The sequence below is a fragment of the Rattus norvegicus genome, chromosome X (assembly GCF_021556685.1).
Source record: "Rattus norvegicus strain SHRSP/BbbUtx chromosome X, alternate assembly SHRSP_T2T, whole genome shotgun sequence".
In the NCBI taxonomy this organism is placed as follows: domain Eukaryota; kingdom Metazoa; phylum Chordata; class Mammalia; order Rodentia; family Muridae; genus Rattus; species Rattus norvegicus.
In genome coordinates, this window is record NC_141554.1 from 111337413 (window position 1) to 111361168 (window position 23756).

Consider the following 23756-nt stretch of genomic DNA (forward strand, 5'->3'; position numbering starts at 1 on the left):
TAATCCTACATATAGTCTATGGAAGGACTTGAAATCCAAGATAAATATGAAACACTTTAACTGGAATTAACTGGGAAGATTCTGGGGGTGGTGTTGAAAAGGAAGTAGTTTAGTAAGGGTGACTATACTATGACACTGTTTCTTTTTAATCAAATACAGTAAAGTCCTATAGTACATAACACCATATTCAGCACTAGGGTTTCAAAGGTGAGGCAGCATATTCATATTTTATCACAGTGGTCTTTATGATCTCATGCCCCCACTGCCCAAACTCAGTTGGCCACATCTCACACAGAGGATGGTCACTGGTCTTACAGAAAGGCCATATCAAGCTTGAGTCTCTTGACTATCAGTTCATTTAGAACTCAACCCTGATAATATAACAATATATTATTTTTTTTCAGCTGCAGTAAGATCCAGTAAGCCCTTGGAGAAGAAACAAGGTAAGAAAAGAAAATTCCTGTGCCCTCTGGTGGCATATTTAGACAATGGCATAGGTTCAGGTTTTCAATGAAAATTAACTTAAGGATCCAAGTGGGACACACACACACACACACACACACACACACACACACACTCACACATACACACACTCACACATGTATTCATACATATATACATACATATATACATACATACATATGCATACATACCTACTGACATATATACATCATACATACATACATACATACATACATACATACATACATACATACATAATACTAGAGAAACAAAGGTAAGAAGATCAAATTATAAATTTTAAGCCAATGGGTTACAGAATGAGACTCTGTCTTATACAAGAGCAGAACACTAAAACAACCAATTTAAAAAAATAACTTAGTCAAGTACACTAACTTGACCCCTCCTGAAGAGAGTGGACAATAGTCTAACACCAAGCTTTACTTCACAAAGTTCCCAGTACCTCTACACTGACGTGATGAAGACCAAGCTTCGAACACACGAGCCTTTAGGAGACACATCAAAAACATCCTGAAACTATACAAAAGTATTGTCCAGAAGCTCATTTCACAGAGCCTACCTGACCCATTCTGGGAATTCAAAAACTCCTAATTCTTTTTCATTTCACCAGCAGAAATTGGTTTCTCATCTCACTTAAATATACAACCCATACTTCTGCTTTCAGCAAGTACATTATTATTATTATTATTATTATTATTTTATATTCTTTAATCCTTTTTTACAATTATTATTGTTATTATTATTATTATTATTATTATTATTATTATTATTTTATATTCTTTAATCCTTTTTTTTTCTTTTCTATTTTTCGGAGCTGGGGACCGAACCCAGGGCCTTGCGATTGCTAGGCAAGCACTCTACCACTGAGCTAAATCCCCAACCCCTCTTTAATCCTTTTTTACAGTCCAGTTTTCATCCCCCTCCACATCCCATATCTCCTCCCCTTACCCCATTTCCAAAAGGATGTCCCCACCTCCCTACCCCCACCCCACCAGACCTCCTCAATCCCTGGGGCTTCAAGTCTCTTGAGGGTTAGGTACATCTTCTCTCACTATGGTCAAACACCACAGTCCTTTGCTGTGTATGTGTCAGGGGCCTCATATCAGCTGGTGTATGCTGCCTGTTGATGGCTCAGTGTCAGAGATCTCTGGGATCCATCAGTTGAGACTGCTGGTCTTCCCAGGGGGCTTTCCTCCTCCTCAGCTTCTTCAAGCTCCCCACTGCGCCCCTCCCCCAGATTCAACCACAGGAGTCCCCCTGCTTCTGTCCATTGAGTATAAATATCTGCATCTGACTCTTTTTCGGTGCTTATTGGACCTCTCAGAGGGAAATCATGATATGTTCTTGTTTGTAAGCACACCATAGCATCAGTAATAGTGTCTGGCTTGGGGCCTCCCCTTGAGCTGGACCCCAATTTGGGCCTGTTGCTGAACCTCCTTTCTCTCAGGCTCTTTTGCTTTTTTGTCCCTGAAGTTCCTTCAGGCAGGAACAATTCTGGGTCAGAGCTTTTGACTGTGAGATAGCAACCACATCCTTCCACTTGATGTCCTGACTCTCATCAAAGGTCCCTCCTCTTATAGTGATATTTACAATAGTTTTAGCATTGTGTTAAGCTGGTCTCAATAGCGCAGTGTGTAGAAAATAACTTAAAAGTGTTTGCATATCAAGTAGTTCACTCAGATCCAAAATTATGTACATTAGTTTCGTAAGTATTGCAATTTATTACCATATGATACCTGCCAAATTTTATTTTATAAATGTTTAATATTTCTCCAGTTACTTTCATGCTTACAGTTGTCCTCCTGGTTTCATTTGATATTTGACCTCCCCAATAGTCTAAGAGAAAGAATGGGATCTCATTCTGTTTATCGATACAGAGAAAATAATGGATATGGAATGGTACAATTAGCAAAGTAGCTTTCTTCAGTTTATCTAAATTTTAAAGGTAAATAAGAACAGGGTCTTTAAGCAAAGGATAAAACAGCTTCATGAGATGAAGAGAATGACTTTGACTACTAGAAGGGGAGCCTCGGTAATTTTCACAGTTAAGGTTATATAATTCTAACACTTTTATTCGTGATTTCTTAATTTTCATTTAATTGACTAACTTTGATAAAAGTGACTTATCAATTCCGGGAAAATGAACAATTTTGGGATTTGGTAATTCCTATGATCAAATGCAGAATATATTCTTTGACCTTCAGGTGCATTCCAAGAAATTCTGCTTGCATACAGCCTAGTGTTATATGCCTTGAGCACTTGAGCCTAGAACTTCAGGTTTTTGGCATGCTCATAATGGTTAGAGTCAACTGCTAACTTGGCAAATCTGAGATCAGCTGGATGCTTGATCAAGTGTATACAATAGATATCCTGGACTGTACAAGCAAGGCAAGCATGAACATGCATGCTTTTCTGAATGTGGACATATGACCAGAGGCTTCACTCTCAAGCTCCTTCTGCTTTTCTTCCCTGGCACCAGATACTCAGCTCAATATTAGCTGAATCAAACCTTTTCTCCATTTAGTTGATTTTATCCAAGAACTTTATCATACCAACTGTCTTCATGTACCTACAGTACTGGGGCTAAACCTACCTTTCGAAGATTCCAGAACTGCATTATCTATAGTATTATGATAGTCTACACAATTTCTTCTGGCTCATCACCTAATATCATCATAGACCCACAGTCATGAAATTCACTGGCATTACTATACATCCCATTACCCTGAAGCAAATAACCTAATAAAGTATAAAAGTCCTTTTCGTGAAGAGAATTATAGAGCCAGCCAGGAGAAAATATATTGCAAGTCTGGCCTATGGGTTCTGTACTATGGCAACTGATGTCAATCATTACCTAAAATATGTTGTCATTTTTCTACTATCTGAGAGTCCAGGAATGCTGATTAATGAATGATTTCACCACCTCCCCCTGCTGATCTACTAGGGACACTCTTGAATCCTCTCCCTCTGACAGATATACTCTGTTCTTAATTCAAACAAGTAAAGGCTCCCAATATAAGTTGCAACATGCTTCAACATAAGTTTGACTAAATGAGAAAGCAAGGCTATTACATTATTGGAATTGTAGGTATTGAGTATGAAGAAATCCCATTGCTATAAAAAGGAAAGCTTTTGTAATATAGGTGTTTCCAAAGATGGCTCTTAGCCATGTTCTTGTTTTTTTGGAATTTTTTAGAGCAAATGGAAAATTATAGTTACCCAAGCAGGCCTGCGGATTGCTCAAACAGTTCAGAAATGAACTGGGCCATACAGCTAGATAAGGCTGATATGGAGATGTAAGCAAATAAAGTATATGTTAGTAGCAAAAAGAAAATAGAGTGAGTAGAAGAAAATCAGGGTGTTAGTACCAGTATATATGTACACCTATATTAAATATTTAAATGTTTATTTTATTTTTAATTGTACTTAGTTACTCAGCATGGCAACCAATATGCAGAGCTGGGATGAGTACCATCTAGAGAGAGAAGAAAGGGCTATCTTGATTTATTCAGGATGCCACAGCAATTTACCATGAATTGAGTTGTTTTAAAACAACAGAAATGTGTTTTCAACATCCCACAACTTGGGAAAGCCAATTTTATAATTCTGAAAGATTTGATATCTGTCCTAATTTTGTGTCTTATAATGTGATAAAAAAATTCATGAAAAAATGGATTTTTAAGGGAGAAAGGATTTACTCAATTTACAATTCCAGATGCCAAGTCAAGGGAAGACTTGCTTGGAAGTCATGAGACAGGACCTGAAGCAGCTAGTCACACCCACATTAAAAAGCATCAAGTGTGTGTGTGTGTGTGTGTGTGTGTGTGTGTGTGTGTGTGTGTGTGTGTGTGTGCTTACTACTCAACTTATGCTCTCCACTTTTATACAGTCTAGATCCCAAAGTTAGGCAATGGTACTGTTCACAGTGGATTGGGTCTTATAACATCACTTAATTCAGTCCAGACAATCCCACACAGACATGCCCACAACCTTTCCCATGTGATACTGTATTCTGTCAAACTGATATTTAAAACTAACCATCACAGTGCCATATGCATAGAAAGCATAGAATGCTTTCTGGTTCATAGATAGTGCCTTCTATGTCTTCGTGGGAAAAGTGATAAAGAAATACATCAAGGCCTCTTTGGGAGGGAACTAATCACATTCATGAGAACTATGCATCATAAACTCATCCCATCCTTAGAGAATCATCTCTTAACACCATTTCCTCAAGTGCAGGATTTCTTTTCCAAAACCAAGTTATGCATTTGTGTGTACATGTGCTTATGTTCATGTGACAGTGCATGTGAATGCATGCATGCATTTGTGAGTGTGTGTGTGTGTGTGTATGTGTGTGTGTGTGTGTGTGTGTGTGTGAGAGAGAGAGAGAGAGAGAGAGAGAGAGAGAGAGAGAGAGAGAGAGAGAGAGAGAGAGAGAGAGATGAGAAGACAATCTTGGCCATATTTTATTTCCTCAGGCTCATTCTATCCACCTTGTTTTCTGAAACAAGCTTTCTCATTGGCCTAGATCACAATGATTAGAGTATCCTGGCTGGCCAGCAATCTCTGGGAAAGCCATCTGTGTCTGTGTCCCCCAGCCAGCCACCTACACTGGGATTGTGAGCATGTACCACTATTACCCAACTTTTTCACATTGCTTCTAGGGATCAAATTCGGATCTTCATGCTTATGCAGTAAGCACTTTTCTTGATGCCCCAAGGGCATAGGCTTTCAACTTAAGATTTGAGGGGAACACAAATGTGCTGACCAAAGCAGAGACTTGGTATCTTCTTTTATAAAATGATTTCACATGTTTCGAGTTACATGTGGCAAAATGTAGAAGGATAATTTTGCCTTTTCTTTACTTAAAAGTTAAATATACATGCATTAATAAGTAAGGTGACCACTTTGTTCTATGTGAACTTTGAAAAATGTTGTGTTGCTTGGTTTTGTCAACCTGACACAAATCTTGACATATCTGGGAATAGAAACTTTTAATTGATAAAATGCCTCTATGTGATTGGCCTCTGTAGGGCATTTTCTTGATTAATGATTCATATAGGAGAGTCCAGATCACTGTGGGCAGTGGCCCCCTTGGGCTAGTGTTCCTGAATTGTAAAAGAAAGCAGGCTGAGCCAGCCGTGAGGAGCAAGAGTATAAGCAGCACTCTTTTTTTTTAATTTTTTTAATTAAAAAATTGTATTTGATTTTTAAAAATTGATATTTCAAGTGTTATTCCCTTTCCCAGTTTCCTTTACATAAGCCCCAAATCCCATCCCTCTACCCTTCTCCTATAAGGGTGTTCCCCTCCCCACCCACCCCCCTTCCAGCCCCCTGAGGGATCCAACCTTGGAAGGACCAAAGGGCTTCTCCTTCCATTGGTGCCTAACAAGGCAATCCTTTGCTACATATGCAGTTGGAGCCATGGGTCAGTCCATGTATAGTCTTTGGGTAGTAGTTTAGTCCCTGGGAGCTCTGGTTGGTAAGCATTGTTGTTCTTATGGGGTTGCAAGCCCCTTCAGCTCTTTCAATCCTTTCTCTAATTCCTCCAATGGGGGTCCCATTCTCAGTTCAATGGTTTGCTGCTAGCATTCACCTCTGTATTTGACATGCTCTGGCTGTGTCTCTCAGGAGACATCTATATCCGGTTCCTATCAGTATGCACTTCTTAGCTTCATCAATCTTATCTAGTTTTGGTGGTTGTATATAGATGGGCCACATGTGGGGCAGGCTCTGAATGGCTGTTCCTTCAGTCTCTGCTCCAACTTTGCCTCCATATCCCCTCCTATGGATATTTTCCCCCTTTTAAGAAGGAGGGGGATCATCCACATTTTGGTCATCCTTCTTCTTGAGCTTCATGTGGTCTGTGGATTGTATCTTGGGTAATTCGAGCTTTTGGGCTAATATCCACATATTGGTGAGTGCATACCATGTGTGTTTTTCTGTGATTGGGTTACCTCACTCAAGATGATATTTTCTAGTTCCATCCATTTGTCTATGAATTTCCTGAAGTCATTGTCTTTGATAGCTGAGTAGTACTAATAGTTTATTTTCAAAAGGAGACTTCATTGGAGAAAAACAAAATTTCATTTACAAGTGGTTATCAATTGAACATAGCGTCTAGTTTGGTGGGGACATATATCCTCTTCTCCTTTCAGCTCTAGATCTACATCCTGTGCAGATCCATGCTGGCCCTGTGCATGCTGCCATATCTCTGTGAGTTCATATGTGCATAGGTCTAGTTGTGTGTAGAACACCTTGTTTCTTTGGTGTTCTTCATCCCCTCTAGGTCTTTAACTCTTTTTGCTTCCTTTTCCATATGGTTTCATGAGCCCCGAGGAATCTGATGGCCACACACCATTTATGGCTGAGTGTTCCAAGGCCTCTTACTCTGTATATTATCTGGTTGTGTGTCTCTGTGTGTATTTCCACATGCTTCAGGAAAAAGCTTCTCTGATTATGACTGAACAATGTACTGATCTATGAGTGTAGTAGAATGTCATTAGGTGTCATTTTATTGCTCTGTTTCTTTCATAGACATTCACTATTTTACTTTTTTCTACATTACTCTGCTGTGTATTCTCACATCCTTGGTAATAAAACAGTGTTAGATAAGGGTTTCATGCTGTAGAACATGCCTTAAGCCAAGTAAAGATATTGGTTGGTTACTTTCATAGCTCCTCCTACCCCCGCCAAAAACTTTCCACATCAGTGCACTAGAGTATTTTGCAGGTAGAATACTATATCTAAGGGTTTGTGGTTGGCAAACCCTTGTATTTCTCCTTTGGATGGTGCAAAGTATCAAACTTTACTTTTTCATGTTCAATGAGTGGTAAAGGTGTTATTTTCAGCAATGTGTTCATGCTGTCAGTTTATAGAGAGTAATTTTTAGCTCTGACAACAGTCTGGGTTGTGTGGGTGATTACCATGGGACATGTCATTTAGATGTAACCAAGTCCAGGTACTGGAAGCTTCATTTGTTGTCATCAGATGCCTATGTGGGGCTTTATCTTCCCATTATATGGTGACTCTATTTAGATAAATGTGAATGTACTTTATGAAGTTTCAACTGTTTTAGATTTTCATATCACAAAGGTATCTAAATTTTACCTGCATCTACTTGTGTTCTCTCTCTTCCCTACTACCCTTAACTTCCCCAACTGAATATCCTGTTCTAGTCCACCCCATCCATCTATAACTATGCATTCTAGGTCCCTTTCATAGGGAAATATATTTGTCACCTAGTTATCTGTACTTTATACTGAGCCTGTATGGTTGTATGGATTGTAGCTTATCAAGACTTAACATCTAATATTCATAGATAAGCAAATACATACCATGTTTGTATTTCTGGATCTGAGTTTTATCACTCAAGATGATCAAGATGAATTTTGTATTTGCCTGTGAATGTTCAGGGTTCATTCTTTCATTTTCTTTTTTTTTTTTATTAACTTGAGTATTTCTTATATACATTTCAAGTGTTATTCCCTTTCACGGTTTCCGGGCAAACATCCCCCTCCCCTCTCCCCTTCCTTATGGGTGTTCCCCTCCCAACCCTCCCCCCATTGCCGCCCTCCCCCCATAGTCTAGTTCACTGGGGGTTCAGTCTTAGCAGGACCCAGGGCTTCCCCTTCCACTGGTGCTCTTACTAGGATATTCATTGCTACCTATGGGGTCAGAGTCCAGGGTCAGTCCATATATAGTATTTAGGTAGTGGCTTAGTCCCTGGAAGCTCTGGTTGCTTGGCATTGTTGTACTTTTGGGGTCTCGAGCCCCTTCAAGCTCTTCCAGTTCTTTCTCTGATTCCTTCAACGGGGGACCTATTCTCAGTTCAGTGGTTTGCTGCTGGCATTCGCCTCTGTATTTGCTGTATTCTGGCTGTGTCTCTCAGGAGCGATCTACATCCGGCTCCTGTCGGTCTGCAATTCTTTGCTTCATCCATCTTGTCCAACTGGGTGGCTGTATATGTATGGGCCACCTGTGGGGCAGGCTCTGAATGGGTGTTCCTTCAGTCTCTGTTTTAATCTTTGCCTCTCCCTTCCCAGCCAAGGGTATTCTTTTTCCTCATTTAAAGAAGGAGTGAAGCATTCACATTTTGATCATCCGTCTTGAGTTTCCTTTGTTCTAGGGATCTAGGGTAATTCAAGCATTTGGGCTAATAGCCACTTATCAATGAGTGCATACCATGTATGTCTTTCTGTGATTGGGTTAGCTCACTCAGGATGATATTTTCCAGTTCCAACCATTTGCCTACGAATTTCATAAACTCGTTGTTTTAGATAGCTGAGTAATATTCCATTGTGTAGATGTACCACATTTTCTGTATCCATTCCTCTGTTGAAGGGCATCTGGGTTCTTTCCATTTTCTGGCTATTATAAATAAGGCTGCGATGAACAAAGTGGAGCACGTGTCTCTTTTATATGTTGAAGCATCTTTTGGGTATATGCCCAAGAGAGGTATAGCTGGATCCTCAGGCAATTCAATGGCCAATTTTCTGAGGAACCTCCAGACTGATTTCCAGAATGGTTTTACCAGTCTGCAATCCCACCAACAATGGAGGAGTGTTCCTCTTTCTCCACATCCTCGCCAGCATCTGCTGTCACCTGAGTTTTTGATCTTAGCCATTCTCACTGGTGTGAGGTGAAATCTCAGGGTTGTTTTGATTTGCATTTCCCTTATGACTAAAGATGTTGAACATTTCTTTAGGTTTTTCTCAGCCATTCGGCATTCTTCAGCTGTGAATTCTTTGTTTAGCTCTGAACACCATTTTTTAATAGGGTTATTTGTTTCCCTGCGGTCTAACTTCTTGAGTTCTTTGTATATTTTGGATATAAGGCCTCTATCTGTTGTAGGATTGGTAAAGATCTTTTCCCAATCTGTTGGTTGCTGTTTTGTCCTAACCACAGTGTCCTTTGCCTTACAGAACCTTTGCAGTTTTATGAGATCCCATTTGTCGATTCTTGATCCTAGAGCATAAGCCATTGGTGTTTCGTTCAGGAAATTTTTTCCAGTGCCCATGTGTTCCAGATGCTTCCCTAGTTTTTCTTCTATTAGTTTGAGTGTGTCTGGTTTGATGTGGAGGTCCTTGATCCACTTGGACTTAAGCTTTGTAAAGGGTGATAAGCATGGATCGATCTGCATTCTTCTACATGTTGCCCTCCAGTTGAACCAGCACCATTTGCTGAAAATGCTATCTTTTTTCCATTGGATGGTTTTGGGTCCTTTGTCAAAAATCAAGTGACCATAGGTGTGTGGGTTCATTTCTGGGTCTTCAATTCTATTCCATTGGTCTATCTGTCTGTCTCTGTACCAATACCATGCAGTTTTTATCACTATTGCTCTGTAATACTGCTTGAGTTCAGGGATAGTGATTCCCCCTGAAGTCCTTTTATTGTTGAGGATAGCTTTAGCTATCCTGGGTTTTTTGTTATTCCAGATGAATTTGCAAATTGTTCTGTCTAACTCTTTGAAGAAATGGATTGGTATTTTGATGGGGATTGCATTGAATCTGTAGATTGCTTTTGGTAAAATGGCCATTTTTACTATATTAATCCTGCCAATCCATGAGCATGGGAGATCTTTCCATCTTCTGAGGTCTTCTTCAATTTCTTTCCTCAGTGTCTTGAAGTTCTTATTGTACAGATCTTTTACTTGCTTGGTTAAAGTCACACCGAGGTACTTTATATTATTTGGGTCTATTATGAAGGGTGTCGTTTCCCTAATTTCTCTCTCGGCTTGTTTCTCTTTTGTATAGAGGAAGGCAACTGATTTATTTGAGTTAATTTTATACCCAGCCACTTTGCTGAAGTTGTTTATCAGCTTTAGTAGTTCACTGGTGGAACTTTTTGGATCACTTAAATATACTATCATGTCATCTGCAAATAGTGATATTTTGACCTCTTCTTTTCCAATCTTTATCCCCTTGATCTCCTTTTGTTGTCTGATTGCTCTGGCTAGAACTTCAAGAACTATATTGAATAAGTAGGGAGAGAGTGGGCAGCCTTGTCTAGTCCCTGATTTTAGTGGGATTGCTTCAAGTTTCTCTCCATTTAGTTTAATGTTAGCAACTGGTTTGCTGTATATGGCTTTTACTATGTTTAGGTATGGGCCTTGAATTCCTATTCTTTCCAGGACTTTTATCATGAAGGGGTGTTGAATTTTGTCAAATGCTTTCTCAGCATCTAATGAAATAATCATGTGGTTCTATTCTTTCAGTTTGTTTATATAATGGATCACGTTGATGGTTTTCCGTATATTAAACCATCCCTGCATGCCTGGGATGAAACCTACTTGATCATGGTGGATGATTGTTTTGATGTGCTCTTGAATTCGGTTTGCCAGAATTTTATTGAGTATTTTTGCGTCGATATTCATAAGGGAAATTGGTCTGAAGTTCTCTTTCTTTGTTGTGTCTTTGTGTGGTTTAGGTATAAGAGTAATTGTAGCTTCGTAGAAGGAATTCGGTAGTGCTCCATCTGTTTCAATTTTGTGGAATAGTTTGGATAATATTGGTATGAGGTCTTCTATGAAGGTTTGATAGAATTCTGCACTAAACCCGTCTGGACCTGGGCTCTTTTTGGTTGGGAGACCTTTAATGACTGCTTCTATTTCCTTAGGAGTTATGGGGTTGTTTAACTGGTTTATCTGTTCCTGATTTAACTTCGATACCTGGTATCTGTCTAGGAAATTGTCCATTTCCTGAAGATTTTCAAATTTTGTTGAATATAGGTTTTTATAGTAAGATCTGAGGATTTTTTGAATTTCCTCCGAATCTGTAGTTATGTCTCCCTTTTCATTTCTGATTTTGTTAATTTGGACGCACTCTCTGTGTCCTCTCGTTAGTCTGGCTAAGGGTTTATCTATCTTGTTGATTTTCTCAAAGAACCAACTTTTGGTTCTGTTGATTCTTTCTATGGTCCTTTTTGTTTCTACTTGGTTGATTTCAGCTCTGAGTTTGATTATTTCCTGTCTTCTACTCCTCTTGGGTGTATTTGCTTCTTTTTGTTCTAGAGCTTTTAGGTGTGCTGTCAAGCTGCTGACATATGCTCTTTCCTGTTTCTTTGTAAGCAGCACTCTTTCATTGTCTCTGCTTCAGTTCCTGCTTCCAGGTTCCTGCCCTGACTTTCTTCAGTCATAAGAGTAGAAGCTGTAAGATGAAGTAAGCTGTTTCCTCCAAAAGCCGCTTTCGGACATAGTGCTTCATCATATCAATAGAAATCCTAATTGGGACAGATGTCAGTTTGGCTAAGTCCAAATACATGTCCCAGATAGTTTTTCTGGAACTTTTCTCATTAGGATTGTTCAAAACAGAAATGTTCTAATCTTTGGAAAGCAGAAGGATGAGATAGTTCTGGAACCCTCTCTTTTCTCTGAAGTATCACTTTTGTTGTCAGTGATTATAGCCACCATCTTGCCTCTAGTTACATGTGTCCTCTACCTTTTGATTCTTTGATTTATGTTCCAGGCTTAAGAAATTATATCAAGACAAACACTTTTCCTACTGAAGGTCCCATTTAGTGTGCCATTGAATCTGTATGCCTAAGGACGTGCAAAATCCCTCTAGGGCAGTTTCTATCCTCCTTTCAACTCCCATTTTCCCTTTCATGTCTCTTTGTCTCATACCCTACAAGTTGAGGCTCACACTGTGCTCTAACAAGAAGGCAAAATGCCAGAATCATTGTACTGGTCCCTTATGGTAGAGTGTAGCCAAGTGTCTACTGAAAATCCCTTTTTTCAGACAGTAAGTTTCTTAGTCTGCCTAATACCTGTTTAAAAAAGAAGCACAAATTTCTCTAATGAATATTGTATATGGGAAAATGGAGTCCTCCAATGCCAAATTAGAGGCATTGGAGGACTCCATTTCACTTTGGAGGTCTAAGAAACTAATGATCAGTGACCTCAAGCAAAAATATCAGCAAAAAGCATTAGGGGTTAAATAAAGCTAGAATCCAAGCAAGATCTAGCATTCTTCAAAATCCAAAATAATCCAACATACTGCCATAAGCAGAAATTTCATAATTGTGCTCAAATTAAAGGTCTAAGTCAAAATTCAGTTGCAGAAAATATAAGCTTACCTACAGGAAATGCATATAAAAAGTCATTTAATAAGGAAATTTCATTTTTAGACTTGAGTCCTATTGCCAAAGTATTGCATTATGTATATAACACATTTATCTGAATCTAAAAGAACTAAAAACCAAATTACATTTTACCACACATATAGGGTTAGAGTCAGTTAACCTGTTGATTTATACTCGTGTATACACACTAAAATGCAAATGTGCTTCTGTGCCTGCTACCTTAAATGCTTCTCAAAGCAACCTTAAAGAGCAACTAGGGTTATCAATAAGATGTTAGTTATAAAACTAATCTCTGGGAACAATGAACACACCAAAAGTCACACCAGAGAACTCAGGAGAAAACCAACTTTACATCTCAGAGTGAAGTTGCTATGGCCCAATTTTGTTGTTGATCAAGTTTTCAATATTCCGTTCCATATTCCAACCAAAAAGTTATGAGGACCACTCTGCTCCATGTTAAGATGGGATGAGAAGCAAAATTTAAAGCACTGCAATGTGTTTAGAGTTTTGAAAGAGATTCATTGATATTTTCTGAAACCTGATATTTCCGAAGCTGTTTGTAATGCGAGAACTTATTTTAAAAATAATCTGGTATATAAAACTGTTTTGTTTTTTTTTAAATAACGTGGCTTTTGATGTCTCCACAATTTTAAGAAATGTTTTACATCAAGGTCATGGTCTAATTGCTAGAGTCTTACTTTGTTGACTGAAAAACTGTTCCCCTGTCACGAGAATCAGTGGCCAAAGACAAGTGTTGAGAAAAGAAAAAAAGCTTTAATGAAGATGGTAGAGACCTGAAAGGGGGAGAAAATTAATGTCTCGGTTACTCCTTTTCCAATATCTTGGGAAAGTACTAGATTTTTTAAAATGAATCAGTACAGGGCAACATGCAGAAAATCTGCCTTTTTCAGATGCCTTGTGTTGGGCAGTCTGGAGTTTTATAGTGATCAAGCCCTGATAGTCTTAATGATAGTTTATTATTCTCTTGAAGTCAAGCATTTCGGCAATGCAGAAATACAGCCAAATTCTCAGGAGACAGGAAAAGAAACTATGTAATTCTGGCTTGCCTACAACTCACTATGTAGGCAAGGGTGGTCTCAAACTCAACAGAGATCCATCTATCTCTACCTCCCCAGAGCTGGAGTAAAAGACTGCATGCTGCAGAACTTTCAGCTGTGCTTTCATTATTTTTTCTTCAACCAAGTGTAGATTTCTGTATTTCAACTTTACATGCTTTTAAAATAAATGTTTAATAACTTTAAAAAAGCTCCAAAATCGGGGTTGGGGATTTAGCTCAGTTGTAGAGCGCTTGCCTAGCAAGCGCAAGGCCCTGGGTTCGGTCCCCAGCTCCGAAAAAAAGAAAAGAAAAAAAAAGCCCAAAATCTGTATTTCTTTTTCTGAGAAGTTAATAAAACCACTGGGGTCTGCTTTCCATGCTATTTTATAATACCTCTGTCCCTATTGATGTGAATTCTTCCAAGGTCAAAATCAAGAGGGTATCACAATGTAACCAGCGTCTTATAATACTTTACTTTTTCTAGCAATGGTGGACCTTATTATAATGGCAGACAGGGCATCAATGAATCTAAAGTTAGCTCAGAAACCTAAGGACTCAAAAGACAAACAACTAAAATCCCAGGACTCTCATTGGACACAAAATATGTCAATTATGACCTCTCAGCCAATGAGCTTAAAGCACTTTAGAAAAAGGAGTGCTTTATGACTCCCACGTTCTACCTATGTCAACTTCCATTGTAAATCCCTCCTGCTCACTGGAGATCTCAAGGTAAAGTAGCAGCTGTCCTCATTACCTCCCAGAAGGTTTTTAGACCACTTCCTAGAAGGCTTTTAGATAATTTTCTCCCTCTTTAGAAAATAGTTAAAGCCCAACCAAATTTCTTGACAGGTGTGCGCCATACCATGTCGGGTTTTGATGAGCAAAACCAAGCCCCTGACGCAAGAGATCAGATTAGAGTTGAACAACATATGAGCCTATATCTAGATTTTGATGAAGAAGGATTGGTACCTGAAGAATATGTGTCCTTGGTCCCAGACATCATGCTACCAGTTGCTTTGGAAACAGAAGTTCAAGACCTTCTAGTGATAGAGGAAGGAGAGGGTGCCATCTGGTTTCATATTGAGCAAATAGAGAATGATGAAGACTTTGTGGAACCCATGGACGAAGACTATGAATACATGAACAGCGAGGATGAGAATGACCATGATGAAGCTATTGATGAGGGTACTGAAAAATTTTCAGGCACTGGTAAGTTATCTAAAATGGAATTTTTGCACTTTAACTGAAATGTGGTATGTCCTTTCATACAACATATTTATTGTAAAGGCCACATCTGACTTGTGGGCCCATGTAGGCTATGTGGTATTTGGACACCACTGTAGAAATGAGAAAACACAGACTGTGGAAGCAATATGCTTTATTACTTTTTAAATTCAAATGAATGTTTTCCTTATTGGGTTTTTTGGGGGGGTTGAGGGTGGAGGGCAGCAGACCCAAGTGACTTTGTTTATCCTTTTGCAAAGAGTCAGAAATAAGTAGCTTTAAAGGATGTGAGATCTACTACAAAGAGAGGAGTATGCCAGTGAAAATATTCAGTCACTTACAGTCCAGCCCTCAGCTGAAGTCTGATGGCTATAGAAATGACCCTAGAAAGGTATCCAGATATATTTGCTCCTTTGTTTCTGTTGCTCCTTACTTCTATACTGCAAATACAGTGCTAGATATTCCTGCTGATTGAAAAACTAAGGGGTTTTTTTAGAAGTTCTAGTCTTAATATCTGTTTATTTCTTTACATATTGAAGTGAATGACCATAACTATCAATGCACCCATGTTCCTCCCAACGAACCTGAAAGTAAGGAGAAAGCGGAGACTGATATGGAAAATCAGAAGGAGGAGGATGATAACAATCCTAACTCAGCTACAAACAAAATCTAGGACCCAGGTATCTATGTGGAGTGTACAGCATAGCTTACTGTTTATGTGTGTGTATTATATGTGTGTGTTTGTGTTATGTTTAAATGTTTTCATTGTAAACCAAATAATGAAAACTGTTGAAGAATTAATTCTTAAATTCACCTTAAGGTTAATAATGAACACTAGGTAGCACAGACTACACCATGTTCTTTATTTTTATTTATTTATTTTTATACTCCAGATTTTATTCCCCTCCTGGTCCACTCCCCCCCCCGCAGTTTCACATCCAATACCTCCCTCCCACCCCCCAAGCCCCCCTCTGTCTCCACAAGAATGTCCCCACCCAACCCACCCCACCCATCCTGCCAGACCTCTCCAGTCTCTTGAGGGTTAGGTGCATCTTCTCTGACTGAACCCAGACATGGGTGTCCTCTGCTGTATATGTGTTGGGGACCTCATCTCAGCTGGTGTGTGCTGCCTGGTTGGTGATCCAGTGTCTGACAGATCTCAGGGGTCCAGGTTAATTGAGACTGCTGGTCCTCCTACAGGGTTGCCCTCCTCCTCAGCTTCCTCCAGCTTTTCCCTAATTCAACCAGAGGGGTCAGCAGCTTCTGTTCATTGGTTGGGTGCACATATCTCCATCTGACTCTTAAAGCTGCTTGTTGGGTCTTTTGAAGGGAAATCATGATAGGTCCCTTTTTGTGCATACCCCATAGCCTGAGTAATGGTGCCAGGTCTTGGGGCGTCCCCTTGAGCTGGATCCCACTTTGGGCCTGTCACTGGACCTTCTTTTCCTCAAGCTCTTCTCCATTTCCATCCCTGCATTTCTTTCAGAGAGGAAGAATTATGGGTCAGAGCTTTGGCTGTGGGATGGCAACCTGGTCCCTCATTTGATGCCCTGTTTTCTGCTGTGGGCTCAACAAGTTTCCTATCCTCAGTGTAGGGCATTTTATCTACTCAAAGGTTCCCTCGCCTTTGAGTTCTGAGAATCTCTCATCTCCCAGGTCTCTGGTACATTCTGGAGGGTCCTCCCAACCTCCTTCCTCCCGAAGTCCCCTTTTTCCATTATTTATGCTGACCCTCAGGGCTTCAGTCCTTTTCCCACACCCATCCCCTTTCTCTCACCTGTCCCTCCCTCCCTCCCCCTTGTTACACCATGTTCTTAAATGTTCTTCACTTTCTTTTTTGTTTTTGAAATTCTGTGCTCTTGAGTATGTGTGTGCATATGTGTGTGACTGTCTAGTATATGCATACATGGGGGATGCATCAGGATCAGAAGAGGGCATCGGGTGACTTTACTTCATCACACTGCACCTTTTTCCTTGAGGCTGCATCTGTGACCCAGAGTTCAAGGTTCTATGGCTAAGTTAGCAAACCAGAAAGCCCTAATGACCCTACATTTAGTTCTTTCAGTACTGGAGTTTGAGACATGCACAAGGCCATTATTACCTTGTTACATGGGCACTAGAATGAAAACCCAGAGCCCCATGCTCATGCAGCAAACACTCTTAAGTGCCAAGCCATCTGCCTAACCCAAATGGGCTTTATCTCCATTCAATCAGCTATAGATATAAGGATTAGTGGGTTGGAGATTTGCCACATTGGTTAGTTGAGCCCATGATATTTTGAGAACCCAATTAGCCAGAACAAGTTACTAAAGTAATGTTATATATAGTAATTGAGCCCTCATCGTGTAGGAACAGCAATAATCTCTTAATTTAACAGGAAAGAATGTCTTTGTGTTTGTGATGAATCATAAAATTATAATAACTAGAATCACTGGGATTGATATCTTAGTATACATTTAGTTGAACATATTTCTATTTCGTGTAACAGTCAACAGAAGATGAGTCATAGGAAGGCTATTTTCCTAATGAACTTACCATTAGTTTATCAAATTATACAATTTCATTTATCTTTTTACTAGCATAGAACCTGTAGGTTAAAAGCGTATGATTTGTGAATAGAGCATATGGTTTTAATGTAGACCACAGTGTCCTGTAATTTGTTATATAACTCGGCTGGCCTCAAACTCAGAAGGTTCCTCCTATCTTCACATCTCAAGTGCTGGGATTACAGATGTGCATTATCATTCCCAGCTAGCAGTTTTGTTGTTGCTGTTGGTGTTGTTCCAATAGAAAACTATACTAAAATCCCACAGTGGTCTCTCCAAACCAGACAACAACAAAAAAAACGTGGAATTTTTCAGTTTGAGAAAAAAATGAAGTGGCTGTGGTTGGAAGGGGTTGAGTTCAGAATCTGTAGAGATGGTTCGTACTTAAGGATCTAGGCTTTGATGGAGAGATATTGTAGAAAAATCATGTTGAAACAGCACACACATATTGGGTCGACTGACTGCTTTCTTGGACTTGAAAAGTAGCTGGTTCACTGTGGTGCCACAATTGCTAATTATCCCTTATTACTCCCCACAGTCTGAAGGCACCAAGATGAAACACACGAGGATTTTAACAGCACTGACTTGGCTTACGTTTTGTCACCCTTAAAAGTCAACTTTACCTATTGTTTTCCTATAACTCAAACCGTGTGCTCAGTAAATCATTGTTGAAAATCTTCTTGACTCAGTTATATCGATAGTTTTTTTAATCATGGCTTAGCAGATATTAAAGGTGTTAATTTTCAACTATGTTATGCCCCTAACTATTACAACATTAGTGTTAAACAATTTACTTCTAGAGAGAAAGAGATCTAGTTTGTATTCAAGGAGACAAGTGAATGCTCTGTCTTGCCTCCAAGCCAGTTAGTATTACAGGACAGTAGCAGTGACAGCAGCAACAGTATCTTGGTACTTATTAGAAATGCAATTACACAAGTCCACTACAATCAAGCTGAGTCAGAAACGTTCCCGTTCAACTACAACATCACTTTTTATAAGTTTTTAGGTGATTCTATAGCACATTAATACTTGAAAAACACTCTTTTGGAACAACGGGAGGCCAAGTTTCTGCTTTAGGGTTGTGAACAAATTCACTTGAGACTCTCTGAGTTAAATTGAACAGAGAAATAAAGGCCAACGATGAGACTTGAATTCCTCAGAGTTGGGACATAAGAATGATATGGAAGCTTGAATATTAGGTTTGCAGAGGTGGGAAAATGGGTAAGGGAGAAAGCTAGTCCTAGAAATATTCCAATTTTATGATGTCATATATACAAATTTTATGATGTATGAAAGAACTATATACTAATGACAGTCAAACAAGTATAAGATAAAGGGTACACAAGAGAGACCCATGTATATGTAGCATGCACAAAGGTGTGTAAGACAATAATAAACAGCTTAGGATGATGGCTATCTGAGAAGAGAGCAGATGGATAATTCTTTTGGCGAAGGTACCCTTTGCTCTACAAGTCTGTGATTAAGTATTACCCCAAAGTCAAATAACTTAAAACAAGAGAAATTTATACATAGACAGTTCAGAAGGCCACAAGTCTGAAATTAAGTTGCTAGCCCACAAAAACTCACTAGGTTTATGAAGAATCATTCCTTGTTTCTCTAATTTCTTATCATATTGCATGTGATTTGTTTTCTCCAGAATAGATATGACCAGTACCATATTAAATCAGAGCATCTGTGATAATGTAAACAATAAGCCTTCTGAGATCAGCTTTTATCATTTTCTAGTGGAAGAATGGACCAGATTCACAGAGATGATAGGGCCCAGATTCCTTCACAGATCTTCCCAAGGCTTCTCCTTTCCTCATCATTAATGTAGGAGGTAGAATGTTGACTGGGTATGGGACTCTGTTGGTTTAAGTTCCAACTTGTGCTCCATGGGGATTTTTCAGAGGTTTAGCATTTTATGTCATTCATGCAGTGGATGAGATTCCTCAGTAGTATAGCTGCAGGCAAGCTGTTCAGATAGCTGGCCATGAATTACCTATACACCTTTATAGAACCTCAATAAACTCATTAGCTCACCAAGCTGTATTTACATGGAATCCTTTCTTTGGACTGTTTAATACTGTACCTATCTAAGGTAAGTAGATGTTTCTTTACATATCCTGAGAAAATTTCATACACTGCATACATTTTTCTTCCTATCCTTTCTCTTGGCCAAAAACACTCATCATTTAAGAGTCAACAGAAATCTAGAACAATTCCATCTTGTGTTTCTTTAATAAGTTATGTCTTCAAAGACACCATATCCAAATAAAATCACATTTGTAGGTAGTAGATACTGAAATTTAACATTCCTTAGAGAGTGAAATTTAATACATTACAACAGAAAACTTCCATTGTTCTTATATATTCAGTAGTGTAGTGGGTACATAGGAAAAATATAATAGATTTTATATATGTGGATTCCATATCTATGAATTAAAGTAAAGACCAAAAATGTTTGAAAATAATTGTGCCACATATAGATTTATTTTTGTTTTTAAAGTAATTTACATAACATTATAAGTAACTCAGAAATGAATGGCATGTTATATACAAGTGTTACATGTTTAACTATATCTTTTTATATGATTGGAACATCGTGGAGTTTATTATCTTCAGCTAGTTTTTAAAATAACCTCTCAGAGTTACCAAAAAATTGTTAGATTTTTCTATAATATTGTGTAAGAGTTCAATATTTCTAAATGAAAAAAATGACAAAAATTTAGAGAAAAATGAGAATGAGGCTACTATCTATATGCCATTTAGCATATAGGAAAATGAAGCCTTAATTTTTGTACAAGATTAGAGAAGTGTAAAGGCCAGAGATTTATTGATAGAAGACTTTGTTTGTACATTTACATCCTCTTTAGCATTAATACATTCCTCTCCAATTTTTCTTGCTAAACACTTCAAATTTTACTCTTTTTAGAAACTCAAGTTTCACATTCCTTAAGAGAAGCATACATCTCACCCTTTTAAAGTCCAAATGGTCACATGAAAAGTCAGTATATATGCTCATCTCTACTTTACATATTAATTTAAATATATGCATTAGGAATTAGAGTGTTATTTTTCTAAAGCTGTGATGTGCATGGTTTTGGTTGCCGGCATGTGACCAGCAGAGTTGCTTACTGCCCCCAGTTCAGGCTAGTCTACATCAGAGAATAACTTTGCTTTGGTAGGAGAGCTCATTACAGGAACAAGAAGCTGCAGAGTCCCTACCTCCTCAACAGAAAACCCATCGCACTGGCTTGTATGCCAAGAACTGCAAATGAATATTCAGAAGCACACTTAACACAATGTAACAAGAGGAGCGCTTTTAGTCTATTCTAGCATATAACAGTTTTCCTGGTGCCCAGAAAGAGTGATTTGGTGCAAGCAGTGCTATACAAAGAGCACTCATAACCCAGAACTAAACATCATATGATACTTTGATGTTTAAGTGGATAATCATGAATGTTCCAAGATCATATCCAGTAGGTTAGCTTGGGTTTTCATAGAGATGAATACATATTCTTATTTTGAAAATAGTGCTTAAAACAGACTAAGAAAAATGAAGCTCATTTTCAAATGCTGCTTTTTGGTAAAGAACCTCTGTCAGTTGATTTCTTACAGCCAAGCCAAACTGTAATATGGGAGACTCGGAGATCTGCATAGTCAGCTGCTTCTAGTAACTTCCTGGATAAATAATCCCAAACAAACAAACAAAAAAAAACTAATTGAGGCTGAGGACTGAAGCTGACTCATGCAAAAATGAGCCAAGGGTGCACAATGACTCACAGAAAGCCTTCTGAGACAAAGGGCCCCAGCCTGTGGATTCTTCACATTGTTGACCATGATTGCAAGAGAAGGGCCCAGAGCTGAGATAGCAAACATGGACTTGCTCCAGAGTCCATCAGAGGCACCTGAAAGTGGTGCTTACATGAGGAAGGGATCAAGAAACACTAGAGTAACTGAATAAAAGACATTTCCAGAGAAGGGCCAGGCAGATTGGTCATGTGATCTGGGACCCATTAACACGACCCATTAACATGAATGACAGGTCAGGGCACAGTCGGCCTTTCCAAGCTGCATCTCCTATAATCATGAGCCCGTGTTTCTCTAAGCCTGCTGGTCTGCTGATCTCAGAATGATCACACTTACTGTTTGGAAGTGGAACTTACTGCTACAGGTAGTTCTAGCAGACTAATATAAAAAGACTTGTGCAAGGAAGTCAAGTCAGGGCCCTTTCCTTTTCTGTTCTGTAGCCCAGAAAAACTTTCTTCAAAGGCTGAAAACCTTTTGAATATGATAAGTGTGACAAACATATTATCAGTTACTTCATATTTTTGTTTCTTTTGAAAAACACAGGAATGTTATGGGAATACATTTTTGTTTTAATCTCATGTGTGGGCTATGGGGCTGCTTCAGATTGTCCACAGCAGTTTACTATGATTTGCCTTGTGCTCAAGCAGGTGTGTAACTTTGCCAGCAGCAGACTGTTTCTGTGGTTGTGTGACATTTGGAATTCTAGGGACTTTTCAGAGGGTTTATAAATGCTAGGACCTCAAGAGGTAGGGTGGTTGTTGTTTGCTGTTCATCATGGTTAGTTAAGTAGTCATGTGCACAGAAGAAAAAAATTAGTTATTCTGACAGAAAAGATCAAACTTACCTCAAGGAACTCGATGGCCCTAATCAACAGGAAGTAGTCTAATGATAATATCACCTCCTTCTCCTCTATCCTTTTCTCTCTCCTATCTAGTGTTTGGGGATTGAAAGGGTGGAAAAGGGATGGAGAAGAGTGGAAGAAAAAAGAACCTATGAAGTGGCCAAAGGCAAGCTACAGATTCATATTTTTTTATGTTTACTTATGACTACATAATGTGTGTATGTTGTACATATGTGCGTATGGTCTCCTACATTTACATCACACACACACACACACACACACACACACACACACACACACACACACACACCCTACCCCTAAATAGCACACAAAAACCAGTTTCTATCGTTTTTCAAGTTGTAGGTCAGGGCAGTCCGAGAGACCCTTCAAATTAGACAGGCTATTGCCATTGCCCTTGGGTGCCTCTCAGAATTTGAGAGTCAGCTCCTATTGCTGAACACCACATACATTGAAAACAGGGCTTGGAGATATTAAGCTGCAACGGACCAGGAAGCCTCCTCCCTAAAGGAATGCTCTCCTAGTGCTAGAAGGAGCTATACAAGCTGTCAGGGGAGAAAAACAATCAATAGTCTTAGACAGCAGTAAAACCTATGAACCATAATAATAACCAGCAAGGCAAGATATTCCTCAAGGGTGCAGTAGCGACACCATGGAGGAATACCATGGAGGTAATCAAGATCCTTCTAATTGTACTTAAGGGCTGTTCAATAATAGGAAAATTGTCCCAGGTACTGTAAACCTAGCCAACTATACGTGGCTGGTTAGACCATGAACCCTAGAGAACCTACAGCTCTGCCTCTCTCCTAAACCTTTATAATTTCTAACTGCATTGTAAATGCTTACCTTTATACTCACACTTAAGTGTAGCTCCCCTGACTCCCTGCCATCAAAGATGATTGCTTTTGCTACAAATACAAACCATTAAAGAAAGCCACAACTGGTTAAAATGCAAAGAACAACTAATCATGGGGTGACACCTCAGTTGATACACCTACAGCACAACCCCTACACCCTAGAAGCAGGGGAAGATTGCAGGCAGGTCATATTGTCTGTGACAGAGGACCAAGATGTCTGCTTTGAGGTTGTGTCTTCTATATAGGACAGTTGTCAAGGAAATGCATGGCTCTAGGGACTTGAACCTGATGAAGAGAAGAAGATGAGAAAAGACATGCATACAGACAGAAGACAGAACATCAGGGATCTGGTGGGATGGACTAGACCCTCTACTGGAGAAACCACAGCACCCTGAAACCTCAGCAAGTTTATTATATATAGTTGAACGGGGGGCAGGATATTTCATACATACAGCTGAACAAGGAGTCAGTTCCTATTGCACATTTTTTAAGACTTATGCATATGAGTACACTGTAGCTGTCTTCAGACACACCAGAAAAGGCATTGGATACTATTACAGATGGTTGTGAGCCACCATGTGGTTACTGGGAATTGAACTCAGAACCTCTCTCTGGAAGAATAGTTGGTGCTCTTAACTGCTGAGCCATCTCTCCAGCCCAAGTGCTTATCGTATACAGCTAGATCAAGGATGCAGATAGCTACCTTATCTCAGTACGAGCAGTCTGTGATGAGCACAGAATTCAGGGCATAAATATCTGGCCTAGGAAGCTACGGCTGACATTTTCTACACACACATTGTCAACACTTACACTTGGTTCCCTGAGAAAGCTTCACCACT

At 39.2% G+C, this 23756-nt stretch overlaps 1 protein-coding gene across 1 annotated transcript; it reads left to right on the forward strand.

The window, feature by feature from the left end:
* The first annotated feature begins 274 nt into the window (after window positions 1-274).
* On the forward strand, window positions 275-18065 carry LOC147998324 (uncharacterized). Its single transcript, XM_087601232.1, has 4 exons — window positions 275-443; window positions 14468-14827; window positions 15382-15522; window positions 17927-18065. Exons 2-3 carry the CDS (start codon window positions 14482-14484, stop codon window positions 15513-15515), a joined length of 480 nt encoding a protein of 159 aa, XP_087457358.1. The 5' UTR covers window positions 275-443; window positions 14468-14481; the 3' UTR covers window positions 15516-15522; window positions 17927-18065.
* Window positions 18066-23756: the final 5691 nt, after the last annotated feature.